We start from the raw sequence: 13,633 nt of genomic DNA, 5'->3' as shown, positions 1-13,633 counted from the left end.
AGAGGTTACCTCGCTTGACTTTACTAAACTCGAGCCATCAGTTGGTCCAAAAGATGTGGAAGTTTCTATGAACAAGGCTGAACTCAGTGAGTAGGAAAAGCTTTTCAAACGGATTATATAAATTGCGAAAGCTGCTAATATCGTGCTCGCTAATAATTTGTTTAGCCAAGTTTTTCGTCTACGATTTTGGTGTGCATGTACAGCTCTGCGAATTCAGGCTAAATAATTCTGTGTTTTTCCGTTCATTTCGTGATTTCTGTCAGAATTAACGAAAAAATCTGCACAGGTCGCAATCCCTTTGGACCACAGAATATCTTTGTTGCTTTACCGCTCCTACATTAAGCTTGGCTGTGAGTGTTTATATGTCCTACGAGGTTGGCACACGCCCTTATTCACGCACGGCTGGTACGAGCCTTCATGTAATGCATGGTTGGCACACACCCTCGTGTAATGCACGGTTGGTACATGACTATATGTTACCTATGGTTCTTAAAGGTTGACTTGCAACAAAATTCAAATTACAGTTATTTGGTATCAAAAGATTCACCATGTCTTACTCTGTTGTGTTGTAGGTGTCGAAGATGTGGAAATGTGATTACAAGCTCTTAAAAGCTCAAAAATGAAAAGACGCTGTAGATTGGAATCTGTTTATTTTTCTGACGTAGTCATTACAGTTTGGTTCTTGTCTTGTCACAAGATGTTCTCACGTGAAATGAAAGGCCAATAAAAGCTCAATATAAAACTTATCATAGCACTAGTTTATGACAAACACTTCAGGTTTTACTGAAGACCCCGTATCAAATATAGATGCTCGCTACTTTACAGTTTTCTTTCGGTTTGGTCTAATCGGCAAGTTGTAATTTGATCATGTGACCCAATACTTCGCAAATAATTTTTGCAGCACTTTTCGATTATCACAGGTGACCAACAGGCTCGTCTTGATTATCAGACAATGATATGTACTCCTTCGAGGTAAGGTTAAAAAATTAATTGAATTTTTACGGTAAGTTATAAGATATCAGTGCTAAAAGTGACAGCATTACAATGACAATGAAATAGACGCGTAAGAACAATAGACATGGTTTTATTGAATGTGTGAAGTATATTTGTGAAAATATTTCGACGAATAAGGTTGCATGAAAGTGTAAACAGAAACCATCTCCCACAACTACGTCACCTTTGAGCCGTTTTTGAAAGAGAATCCAAACTACGGCGGTCTCATGTAACTGCGATTAACTGTTCGTTTTTTGTAATCACCTTCCCACATATTTGGCACCTACAACACAACAGAGTAAGACATGGTAAATCTTTTGATATCAAATAACTGTAATGTGAATTTTGTTGCAAGTCAACCTTTAACTTTACATCTATCACAGTTGTTTAGGTGCATTTGGTTAGGATTGTTGAAAGCTGACTGATTCTCTATTTTTAGCTTAGCTGTTTGGATGTAGCCAAGCTTTGTTGGCTGTTTTTGTTTGTCATGTTTTCACTAGTTTTTCTCCTAAACTCACATTTGCTAATTCATTGTTATGTAATCGCTGTTGGGAAGCTACAGAGGTAAATGTTTGAGATTTATCAGGCGACTTACATATTTCTGGAAATATTGAAGTTGACCTAATGCTGGTACAAAATAGTTAATCATGCAGTTTTCACATACCGTGCATTATTTGAAAAATTTTCCTATATTGACAATATATAGTTATTAAAAGTTGAATAAATCCACTTGTTTGCACTATGTTTAGCACGCAATGAGTAAAGGTTAAAGGTCATGTATAACACATCCTATTTGATCACAGTACGATACGACGATGATCGATGTAACTCTCAATATATGTGAGCTCACCTCCATTTGTTCATTTCTCAGGCCCGCCCGTTGCTCGTATGGACGACTTCAGAGGACTCGGCAGAGTTAAACGAAAGCAGCTGTTTTTAGACGATGTCTCGCTGCCATCAACTCGATGTCAACCTAAAGCAGGCCTTCCCCAGTGTTTCAGCTTGTAAAGCCAGTGTATCACCCAGTGTTTCAGTTTCACTCACATCGCCAAATGCTTGGAAGTTAGCAGAAGACATGAGAACACCTCATCGCAAGGGCACACACAAGGCTTATGTGCCAAGTCCTTTCACACCAATGGATGACTTTGGAACTCTCAGTGATGATCAACTCAAGGTCGATAACAGCTAATTCTATCATCTGATTGGTCGATAACTTACTTTGATGTTCATAGTTAAATATGAATTTACATAAAACTTTAGTAGATTTTATCAGAAAGTAGCGGTATTTTTTATCGTTAGCGATTGTTTTTGTTTGAGGTGATCTGACTGCCAGGATGTTTCATGTGTAAAATCGACCCAACTTTATCGTGGTTAAAATGCTCATATCAAGTGAAAGTGTGATTATGATGTCTATAGTTGCAAGGAGACTGACAGAATAAAGACATTTAATGCTGCAACTCGGATGCAGTAGCAGGTATCAACTAAAGCATCGAACGCAACTAGTAACATGATTTCACTCAAATATTTTTTAGCATTTTAATCGCAATCAAGTTTGTCAATTTTATTTTGAAACATCCTGTCAGACCTCCTGAGTTATCATCTCGTAACTTATAACTCTTATAACTGACCCCTTATTTAAGGTCTGGCTACACTCACCAACTAGAGATATAACTGACCCCTTATTTAAGGTCTGCCTACACTCACCAACTAGAGGTATAATAAACCCCTTATTTAAGGTCTGGCTACACTCACCAACTAGATGTATAACTGACCCCTTATTTAAGGTCTGGCTACACTCACCAACTAGAGATATAACTGACCCCTTATTTAAGGTCTGCCTACACTCACCAACTAGAGGTATAACTAACCCCTTATTTAAGGTCTGGCTACACTCACCAACTAGATGTATAACTGACCCCTTATTTAAGGTCTCGCTACACTCACCAACAGGAAGTATAACTGGCCCCCCGTATATAAGGTCAGGCTACACTAACCATTTAGAGGAATAACTGACCCCTTATTTAAGGTCTGGCTACACTCACCAACTAGATGTATAACTGACACCTTATTTAAGGTCTGGCTAGACTCACCAACTAGAGGTATAACTGACCCCTTATTTAAGGTCTGGCTACACTCACCGACTAGAGCTATAACTGACCCCATATTTAAGGTCTGGCTACACTCACCAACTAGAGCTATAACTGACCCCTTATTTAAGATCTGGCTACACTCACCAACTAGAGGTATAACCGACCCCTTATTTAAGGTCTGGCTACACTCACCAACTAGATGTATAACTGACCCCTTATTTAAGGTCTGGCTACACTCACCAACTAGAGGTATAACTGACCCCTTATTTAAGGTCTGGCTACACTCACCAACTAGAGCTATAACTGATGCTCCTCGAAGCTACTATTCCTCATGCCGCATTGATAAATAGCTTTGAGAATTGGTCTCAGTTGGGTCAAGGTCACATCTTGCTTGCTCGATTTTTGCTTACCATTATTGAAGTAATGTCACCACATTTATCATTCATGGGGAGAATCACTAGTTTGTGATATTAGTAACGTTGATACAGCTATGAGTATCGCTATTCTTGCCTATGGCAAAACTGCTTAACCGATTTAATTACATGTATATAAAAACTATAGGAAATGTTTCATAAGTGGTTGCAATTCACATGATCGATCATTACGGTTCAGTTACAAGTGAAAACATTTTTGCTCTTATGTAAAGTTATTTGCGTAAAGTCTTTTGTCTAAAGATTTTTGTTATGCGCGTGAAGGCAGTGCAGGGCCAGCTGCCCACCATAACTGCACTTGTAACAGGCTCTGTGGTTTCCTGTTCTGTTCATTCTGGTAATCTTGTGAGACGTAACTTGGGCTCCTGAGGGAATAACGTCTGTATCTAATATGAAGTAGCTAATTCACATGTACACTCATTAGTTTGAGTCCCGCAATGTCCTCTCTTGAGCTACAAGTTCTCTCAGTCTTAACTATCCACCTGATGCCTTAGAATTCAGCTGATTTTACAACCCAGTCATAAAGACAAGCCTAGTTCAATATAGGATCTGCATCAACTTGTTCAATAGGTGCTACCAACCAAAAGTATCCTTCATGTCCAAGTATCCGAATATACATCAGTAGACTCTCCATTTAGGAGGACTGGAGTTTTTTGGAGTTGTCTGCTAGTTATATAGTAGTTTCCATCAGTGCAGTGCTGCTTTAACTTATCATAATCCGGTGTGTCACTTTCTGGAAGTTGTTGGTATAATATTTATGCTAACCCAGCTAGGAAAAGATACAGAAATGACTGTAGATCAGTGAGCTGATCAGTGTACCTTAGCCACTCACTTGTTTGTCGCTAGAGCTATCCTTATTTCCTATATACTTGTAGAGAATGTCTGATAATTTTACTAATGCCTTTGTAAACACATTACAGTGGACCCTAACCATACAATTTCAAGTTGTTCCGGTGTTGGCATTGTAAGGTGAACATTTCGTATAGAGGGGTATAGAAACCTATAGTAATTCAAACACCCCCTGGTAAAATCATCAAAGCTTTATATACATACTGTACATATTAAAAATTAATAACATAATGATATGTTAACCTCAGTAACTATAGTTACCTACAGTAACTTAAGTGTATTTAGTGGTTATGATCTGCAATAAAATGTAACGCTACAATTTAATATATGCAGTATGTACCGTAAGGAGTTCTTATTGAGGCAGATGTATAATATAAACATTGAATTTAACTTCAAGGATTTCAGCTTACTAAACACATAATTAAATATAAATTTTAGTATGTATTTTTAACTATTTTTGTTAACTTCAATTTTTTTCATCAATAAAATTTAATCACCTATATGTTTCCGATTTCATTATCACAAATAACGCTGAACCGAGCGAGATTGAGCTTCGTATTTCTTTCATTTGTTGTTAAAGGGATTTCGGCGTATAGCATATCGGCATGTTTGTTATTCCGATGTAATCCGCCTACCGACTGCCAAATTTGTATTTCGAAAGAAGTTTTTTGATGTTTTCGCATGGTTTGATGTTTTGATGATCTCGCATGGTGAAAGATATTTTGCAAGAAAAAAATAATGAAAAATCAGTGTGTTCGACGCCGCAGGGGGAAAAAATCATATAACAGAGTCATCGTAACCCGAGGGTGCACTGAAGCTGAAATAGAATGTTAGTTCTCATAGTTTGTTCAGATATAAATAAATGTTCATCAACTTGCTAACTGCACTCTATTATTCTGTTAATACTGAGATGTAATACACAAGTTAGTACAACTAGTACTAATCACAAAGATACAAATTAATCACTTTTACATGTGTATAGAGGTTACATGATAACAAGTGACAATTCACTGCATAATGACCTGTGATTATGTGACTGGAGTTGTTTCTTTGCAGGCAGTAATTAAGTCAGATGATTTCACCTGTCGATATTTGACATCATCAATCTTCTCTGATGCCACAGTAACAACAAGTCTTGTCTCATATCTTTATTCACAAGGTGGTGTTGGCCCCCAAGTACTCTCAGCTCTCTCAGGTAGGAATTCTGCAGACTCTAAAATCTTCTTGGTATTTTATAAACGATTGTAAGGTCAAGGACAAGAGTCTGTCATTCAGAGCTGATTTAGTATTAGTAAATTAAACTGATATTTTATTTATCTATAATTTATTATTTGTAAAATGGGTTCATGTATTTATGTATGTTTCAGTGTTGGTGCTGTTTCAGGTATGACTGGTACCAGACAGACTCCAGCATCATCATCTCTCTATTTATGAAGAAGCTCAGAGCAGATGCTTTTTACTACAGGTACAGATCAGACGGTTGGCTATAGCCTTGGTAACTCTTATCTATGTGGGGTGGTAGCATGAGACTTGCTGCTGATAATTAGCCTTGGTTCTCTAGTTGGTCATACATAGTGAGATTGAAATAAAGGAAACGGCATCTCCACCTCTATTAAAGGACTCGGTTTTAAAATACTCGTTGAAGTGAAGTACATGAAGCTGGTGAAGAACACTATAAATATGTTACTAGTATTCTGTGATAAGACTAGTACTTCAGGGTTAATAATAGTATAACAGTACTAGTACCTCAGGGTTAATAATAGTATAACAGTACTAGTCCCTCAGGGTTAATAATAGTATAACAGTACTAGTATCTCAGGGTTAATAATAGTATAACAGTACTAGTACCTCAGGGTTAATAATAGTATAACAGTACTAGTACCTCAGGGTTAATAATAGTATAACAGTACTAGTACCTCAGGGTTAAATAATAGTATAACAGTACTAGTACCTCAGGGTTAATAATAGTATAACAGTACTAGTCCCTCAGGGTTAATAATAGTATAACAGTACTAGTACCTCAGGGTTAATATTATTATAACAGTACTAGTACCTCAGGGTTAATAATAGTATAACAGTACTAGTACCTCAGGGTTAATAATAGTATAACAGTACTAGTACCTCAGGGTTAATATTATTATAACAGTACTAGTACCTCAGGGTTAATAATAGTATAACAGTACTAGTCCCTTAGGGTTACTAATAGTATAACAGTACCAGTACCTCAGGGTTAACAATAGTATAACAGTACTAGTACCTCAGGGTTAATAATAGTATAACAGTACTAGTACGTCAGGGTTAATAATAGTATAACATCACTAATACCTCAAGGTAATAATATTATAACAGTACTAGTACCTCAGAGTTAATAATAGTATAACAGTACTAGTACGTCAGGGTTAATAATAGTATAACATCACTAATACCTCAAGGTAATAATATTATAACAGTACTAGTACCTCAGGGTTAAATAATAGTATAACAGTACTAGTACCTCAGGGTTAACAATAATATAACAGTACTAGTATCTCAGGGTTAATAACAGTACTAATACCTCAGGGTAATAATATTATAACAGTACTAGTATCTCAGGGTTAATAACAGTACTAATACCTCAGGGTAATAATATTATAACAGTACTAGTACCTCAGAGTTAATAATAGTGTAACAGTACTAGTACGTCAGGGTTAATAATAGTATAACATCACTAATACCTCAAGGTAATAATATTATAACAGTACTAGTACCTCAGGGTTAAATAATAGTATAACAGTACTAGTACCTCAGGGTTAACAATAATATAACAGTACTAGTATCTCAGGGTTAATAACAGTACTAATACCTCAGGGTAATAATATTATAACAGTACTAGTATCTCAGGGTTAATAACAGTACTAATACCTCAGGGTAATAATATTATAACAGGACTAGTACCTCAGGGTTAACAATAGTATAAAAGTACTCGTACCTCAAGGTGAATAATAGTATAACAGTAATAGTACCTCAGGGTTAATAATATTATAACAGTACTAGCACCTCAGGGTTAATAATAGTATAACAGTACTAGTACCTTAAGGTTAATAATAGTATAACAGTACTAATACGTCAGGGTTAATAATAGTATAACATCACTAATACCTCAAGGTTAATAATATTATAACAGTACTAGTACCTTATGGGTAATAATAGTATAACAGTATTAGTACCTCAGGGTTTATAGTATTATAACAGTACTAGTACTTCAAGGTTTATTATAGTATAAAAGTACTAGTACCTCAAGGTTACTAATAGTATAACAGTACTAATACCTCAGGGTTAATAATAGTATAACAGTACTAGTACCTCAGAATTAATAATAGTATAACAGTACTAGTACCTCAGGGTTAATATTAGTAGAACAGTATTAGTACCTCTGGGTTAATAATAGTATAACAGTACTAGTACCTCAGCGTTAATAATAGTATAACAGTACTAGTACCTCAGGGTTAATAATAGTATAACGGTACTAGTACCTCAGGGTTAATAATAGTATAACAGTACTAGTACCTCAGGGTTAATAATAGTATAACAGTACTAGTACCTCAGCATTAATACTATTATAACAGTACTAGTACCTCAGGGTTAGTAATAGTAAAACAGTACTAGTACCTCAGGGTAAATAATAGTATAACAGTACTAGTACCTCAGGGCTAATCATAAACTATTCTTATAGCTAGTAGTACTCTCCTGACAGCTGATAAGTCAAATGGTCAGGTAGATACTGTACACTGATACTGTTATTGTACAGGTGGAGATAAAACTGTAGAGGTGATTAGTTGGAACGCTCTTTAGACTGACTCAGAGCTGGATAAGTTAAAAACCTTCAGTGTCGAACCAGGTTAGTATTCTAACTATGCTGAGTACTGAATTGTTGTACATTTACTGCTAGTAGGGCTGTCCTTCATCCAAGGTCATATGTCTGTTTGTCTGGTCATATTTGAGAATTAGTCAAAATTAGTATATCATAAAACTTCTATTTGAGCATCATCGTGATGTGTTTTCCATTCTTCCTCGCTAGTGGTGTTCTGTTAGATGTGGCAGTCAAATAAAGTGGTGGTCTATTAGAGGCTGGTGTTCAATTAATGGGTGCTGTATTTTTCAGCCCTTCCTGTATAGTGTCATTTTATTAGAGGTGGCATTCAAATAAAGGTGAGCTCAAATAAAGGCCTTATTTAGTTGTGAAATAAGGATTAAGAGCTCAACTTAATTACAGTTATAAGTCATTAGACCACCAGGTTAAAGTAAGTTAATTGTCTATAAATGTCCTACTAAACATGGCTGCCTTTATATCACTGCGTATGGAAAGGACCTTCATCAAGCTTGTCTTTCATGTCAGGAGAACATGTCAGCCAAAATAATTTACTAACAAGCTTTTAAAAACATGAAAATCAAAACTTCTGCGTCCTTCACTTCCTATTGTGTTGTGGATAGAATTATTATGATAAACACATTAAATGCAGCAGAGAGCATTGAATGCATTGCATGCATTAGATGCATTAAAAAAGCATTAAATGCATACATAGAGTGATTGGCTCTAAGGCTAAACTGTTTACATTTACCTCAGGCTATATCAAAAAATTCTGCTTTTTCTGGCCTTAAACATTATGGTAGCATTTAAATGGTAACTGTTTCTAAAGGCGCACATAGTTATTCAGGGACAGCGTTAGTAGACACAAAGTTATTGCTGTCAAACATATCATTTATTTGCAGCTACTATTGGCAGCACCAAGCTGGCTGTAGAAGTCACGGAGGAAGAGAAGAATGAAAACTTCGAGACAGATGCTGTCCTGCAAAATCGTTTTCGGGGCGTTAACTCTGGTGAAATAACGAATAAAAGTGATGAATGGTTGTTTATCTTTGGCATTGGTGGTCTAGACGAGGTTAAACAAGGACTTCTGGGAGCGGAAAGATGGTAATCAGAGCTGGTAGGTCTTGTATAGTTGGCTTCTTTTTGTTCTACTCTGATTAAATGTTATAGTATAAAGATTACATCAGGTCGAAATGAAATGAAAAACTATGTCATTATACGGAAAAGGCAAACTTGAGTTGCTAAAAACTAAAGTTTTCCTGCTCTGTATGTGATATATGATAACTTCTATGATCCAAATTCTACAACAATGGAACGAGGCGCCCAGCAGTGGACAGTTGAGAAAAAAAAGGTGATAAAAAGATACACTCGCACGCTAAATTGAAAACATCCATAATAAATTAAATATAAACACATACAGAAAAGTTGAATTTTCTTTACTTTGCTTTTTTTTCAAACAAAAGGTCCAAAATATGGCCCCTGCGGCCTTTTGTATCTATAAACATATTTCGTAAGTTGAAGTAATATTACTACAAAAATATCTTTCGTAACTTGGTAATTACGCATGTAGAGGTTCCACTGTATACAGAAGTTGACCTTTTGACCTATGCTAGTCTCATCTTACCAAGATGTTTACACTAGGAAGACATATTACTGTAGTACAGAGTATTACCTGTATTACCTGTAGAGACGTTTAGTACCTGATATCTAGTATCTACTAGTAGATAGTAGTACTATCATGTGATAATGTGCTTCCTGTCTTATGTAGGACAACATGGGATGTTTATCATACTCGCTGTGTGTGCACTGGAGTACAGACGGTTCCCAACCTACGAACGAGTTACGTTCCGAACGATTGTTCGTAAGGTGAATTTGTTCGTAAGTTGCTTCAGTGCTATCTTTTGTATTATAATTTATGTTTAAGGCCTATATAAGTATATTGAAGGTTTATATAAGTATGTTTAAGGCTTGTATAAGTAACCTATATTGGTTTGTACTGAAAAAAAAATTTAATAAAATGGAGAGAATACTTTGTTGGACGCCGGGCCATGACACTGCATTTCTTATTTATTGTATGTCTTGTCCTTTTTATTATATTGTTGTTTTTATCGTTATGCTATCACTTATCGTTGTTGTCTTATTTTTTGTATGTGTTGTCCTTTTATTATACCGTTGTTTCACTCGTTATGCTATTGTTATATCTGATATCCTGTCATAGCACTATCACTTATTGCCACTTATATTGTTGTCATACCAAAGCACGAGCGGTCCTATTTATTCACCTTTTTAGCCGGTGTTCTTACCGTTTACCGTTAGCCGGAACAGTTGGTATTATTGTATATAAAGGAGCGCGCTCACTTAGTTGAGCAGACTAGATAACCGTATACTCCTCGGTTAGTGAAATTTCCTTCGCTAATAAAAAGCTGAATGAAACCACATGCACTCTCTTCTCTTTATTTATTAGTCTAGATCGTGTCAAGTAAAGGCCGGCAAATCCCTTTACAATACGTACAGTAAAAATAAAAAAGTTCTTTGCGCACTGGAGATACGTTAACGCACTTATGCACAGCAGCGAACTGGGCAGAGAAAGGTGGATGCTGGGTGGTGCTTCTGAGTAGTGCCTACCCGCAGACCTGTTCGTATGTACCGTTGTTCGTAACTCGAATGTTCGTAAGTAAGGAACCATCTGTAGTTATTTTTACTACAGTGCATTGTGGGATATATGGTGATGTTGTGAGTGGAATACCAGTGAGTCGTCCTCTCTGTCGGCGTAGGGAACTGAGCCTATGTGTATCTGTCATTACAGCAACAATCAGGAGGTACAGTTCTCAGCACCAACTGGGGAGGCTTGGTAAAAAGGATGTTGAGGTGAAACCACCAGGTGGGATGGAGTTCAAGAAGTGGGACTAACTTATCAAGAGATCACCATAACAGGAGTAGCTCTCATAACCACAATTTATATATTTACCTATGTGAATATTGCTCATCAGCAGGTCTACAACTCTGGCTTTGTGTATATAAAGTGTTTGCCTGGTTTATGCATAGAGAGTAAGATTATTATGAATGTGTACAACAGCACAGATACTCCAACATGTACATGTGATGAACTATACTCTATAACTTTTATAATAAATTGAATATGACTGTCCAATAAGATTGCATGAATGATGATGTGCAACCAATCGTATTACAGAAAATATATTGCATCAACCAATCATGAAGCAGTACATGTTATGAAGAGTTATCAGTTGTTTTATATAAGAATTAGTACATTCTTGCATATAGATGAGTGCTGATCACTTTACCAGAATATGAGACATTTATATAGAGGGTAATGTATATGATTTTACTAAGACTTTTATATATACGCTGTAATATGTATACGTGACATGTAACACGCTGTATATGTGTAATATCTATGATAGAAGGTAATAAAAACCAGTTTATTCCATAAAGGACAGAGTGTTGCCAAAGTAACAAAGGTGGATGAATTACAATGTTGTTGTAGATAAGTAGTTGATAAATTCAACAGTTAGTTCTATGTTAGTAAATTAACATTACGAGTTGTCTGTCCTCGCATTTTTAATTGGTCCCTCTTAGTTATTTATCCTTGCTCTATAAGTTATCTCTTCTCTCAGTAAGCTCTTTCTGTCTTCACATTTAGAATTATCACTCTGAGCAATTGAATTGTCTATTCTCGCAAAATGAGTTGTCTGTACTAGCATTATGAGTTGTCTGTCCTCACATTATAAGTTGTCTGTCCTAGCATTATGAGTTATCTACCCATTAATAAAGTGTGCACGACAATCAGTTTAAAAACAATCATTAGCCTGATTTATATAGCAATTGTACTAAGTATTTGTGAACCAGATGTGCTCCGATGTACAATCTTCACAAGTCACCTACTCAGCTGTTCAACATATAACAACACATACATAATACAATAGTCACTCGGTCAATCTATAACAATACACCTTTATGATGTCACAAGTATATGTAACTATGAAGTAGATTATTAGAATGGTTCAGGAGTTGACTTGCTATTTCTCCATTGTTCCACTCTCTCGCTTCAAGCCTTTTGGCCAATAAACTCTGCAATAATATTAGGGGTGGTCGCTACAACCTGCCCTATTCCCAACATGTTTGGTTTCCATCAGTCATCTGTCTTCTCCATGTTTATCCAACCACTTATCTTTTTTTACCAATTTAAAGTTCCTTCAGACTTCCCAAGCACTCTAATAAATGTACACTAAACTCTGGCCTCCAGCTTCGGTCTGGTCAGTACAATACAATAGTTTATTCAGTTGACTGCATAACTCATAGACCTATTAACTATTATAGGTAATAGTTAATAGGTCTATGGTATAACCTCTAAATCCAGTAGATTTATTTCTAAAGCCAGAAGCATTTTAAACTAAGCATCACTTTTCACCTCAGTTTAGAATAACATCATCAAGTAACGACGCGCCATCATTTCTAGGAATGTTAGTTTAGTTATAGCGGAACAAGTAGACATCTTACTCTGTACAGAAGAATTACACAGTGAGAGATTAACAAGAGAGAGAGAGAACAGGCCGTGAGACATAATTCTAGGGATGGGATCGCTACATGAGAGACAACAATATGATTTTTAGAGAGAGTTCTTATGTGAGAATATAAGGAGGTTCATTAGAGTATAGAATAGTAAGAAGGTGATGTGAATATATGAGTTGTCTAGTTACTATATATACATTTATAAGTACTTGTCATTATACTAGAGCTATCTTCAATCCTATAATTATGTATTGCATTATACATTCTAGCTAATTTATAATATATTTTGTGGTATCTTCGTGAGTAGCTCTATGAAATTATTTGATCAATCTATGACTCAGGCTAATATTTAGAAACCATATTTACTGTATAAGTATGTGTCTGATTACAACTGAAAGGTTCTGTTATGTGTCAGTGAGGTCAGAATTGCAGATAAAACAGGATTCAGAACTTAAATTCATCCTACGCACATCCATGATAGTTTTAGTTGGCAGAGACTTATAATAAATTGAGTTAAAATGACTTGCTGATGATTGTGAGTTGAGGTGAGATTACCGTAGACCTTGAACCTCAGAGAAGGACAGACCCCTCATGTGACTGTCCCAAACTGAGATAAACTCTATTAGCTCTACTCAGCTGTATTTCATATACATCTACTATATAAACAGCAAACGTTGTCTGTCTATCTGTCTGTCCGCTTTATAGAGTACCGTACTTTTCGGACTATTAGCCGCTACCTTTATATAAGGGCGTGTCTATTCTGTGGTTTATTTTTTACCGCTAAGGCGCATTAACGAGAATCTCCGGTTAGTACACGCCTCTATTATAATACGTAACCCGCTATTCATCGTAGGGATGGACGATAAATACTGATATGCTTATAGTATGAG

At 36.0% G+C, this 13,633-nt stretch overlaps 1 protein-coding gene across 2 annotated transcripts in view; it reads left to right on the top strand.

Moving 5' to 3' along the window:
• The window catches only part of LOC137402128 (uncharacterized), a 579,585-nt gene extending 568,433 nt beyond the window's left edge, over positions 1–11,152 (top strand). Inside the window, exons 1-4 of one of the 2 annotated variants that reach the window (XM_068088599.1) lie at positions 2,076–2,167; positions 5,420–5,558; positions 9,113–9,327; positions 11,017–11,152. In XM_068088599.1, coding sequence (XP_067944700.1) covers positions 2,129–2,167; positions 5,420–5,558; positions 9,113–9,318 — 384 coding nt within the window. In that variant the 5' untranslated portion in view covers positions 2,076–2,128 and the 3' untranslated portion in view covers positions 9,319–9,327; positions 11,017–11,152. Of the gene's footprint in view, positions 1–2,075; positions 2,168–5,419; positions 5,559–8,150; positions 8,241–9,112; positions 9,328–11,016 lie in introns of those variants that run through there. The other variant, XR_010979468.1, reaches the window with a different exon arrangement.
• The last annotated feature ends 2,481 nt before the right edge of the window (positions 11,153–13,633 follow it).

The sequence above is a fragment of the Watersipora subatra genome, chromosome 8, assembly GCF_963576615.1.
Source record: "Watersipora subatra chromosome 8, tzWatSuba1.1, whole genome shotgun sequence".
Taxonomy (NCBI): Eukaryota; Metazoa; Bryozoa; class Gymnolaemata; order Cheilostomatida; family Watersiporidae; genus Watersipora; species Watersipora subatra.
Note: the sequence above shows the minus strand (reverse complement) of the source record. Positions and strands in the feature narration are given on the sequence as shown.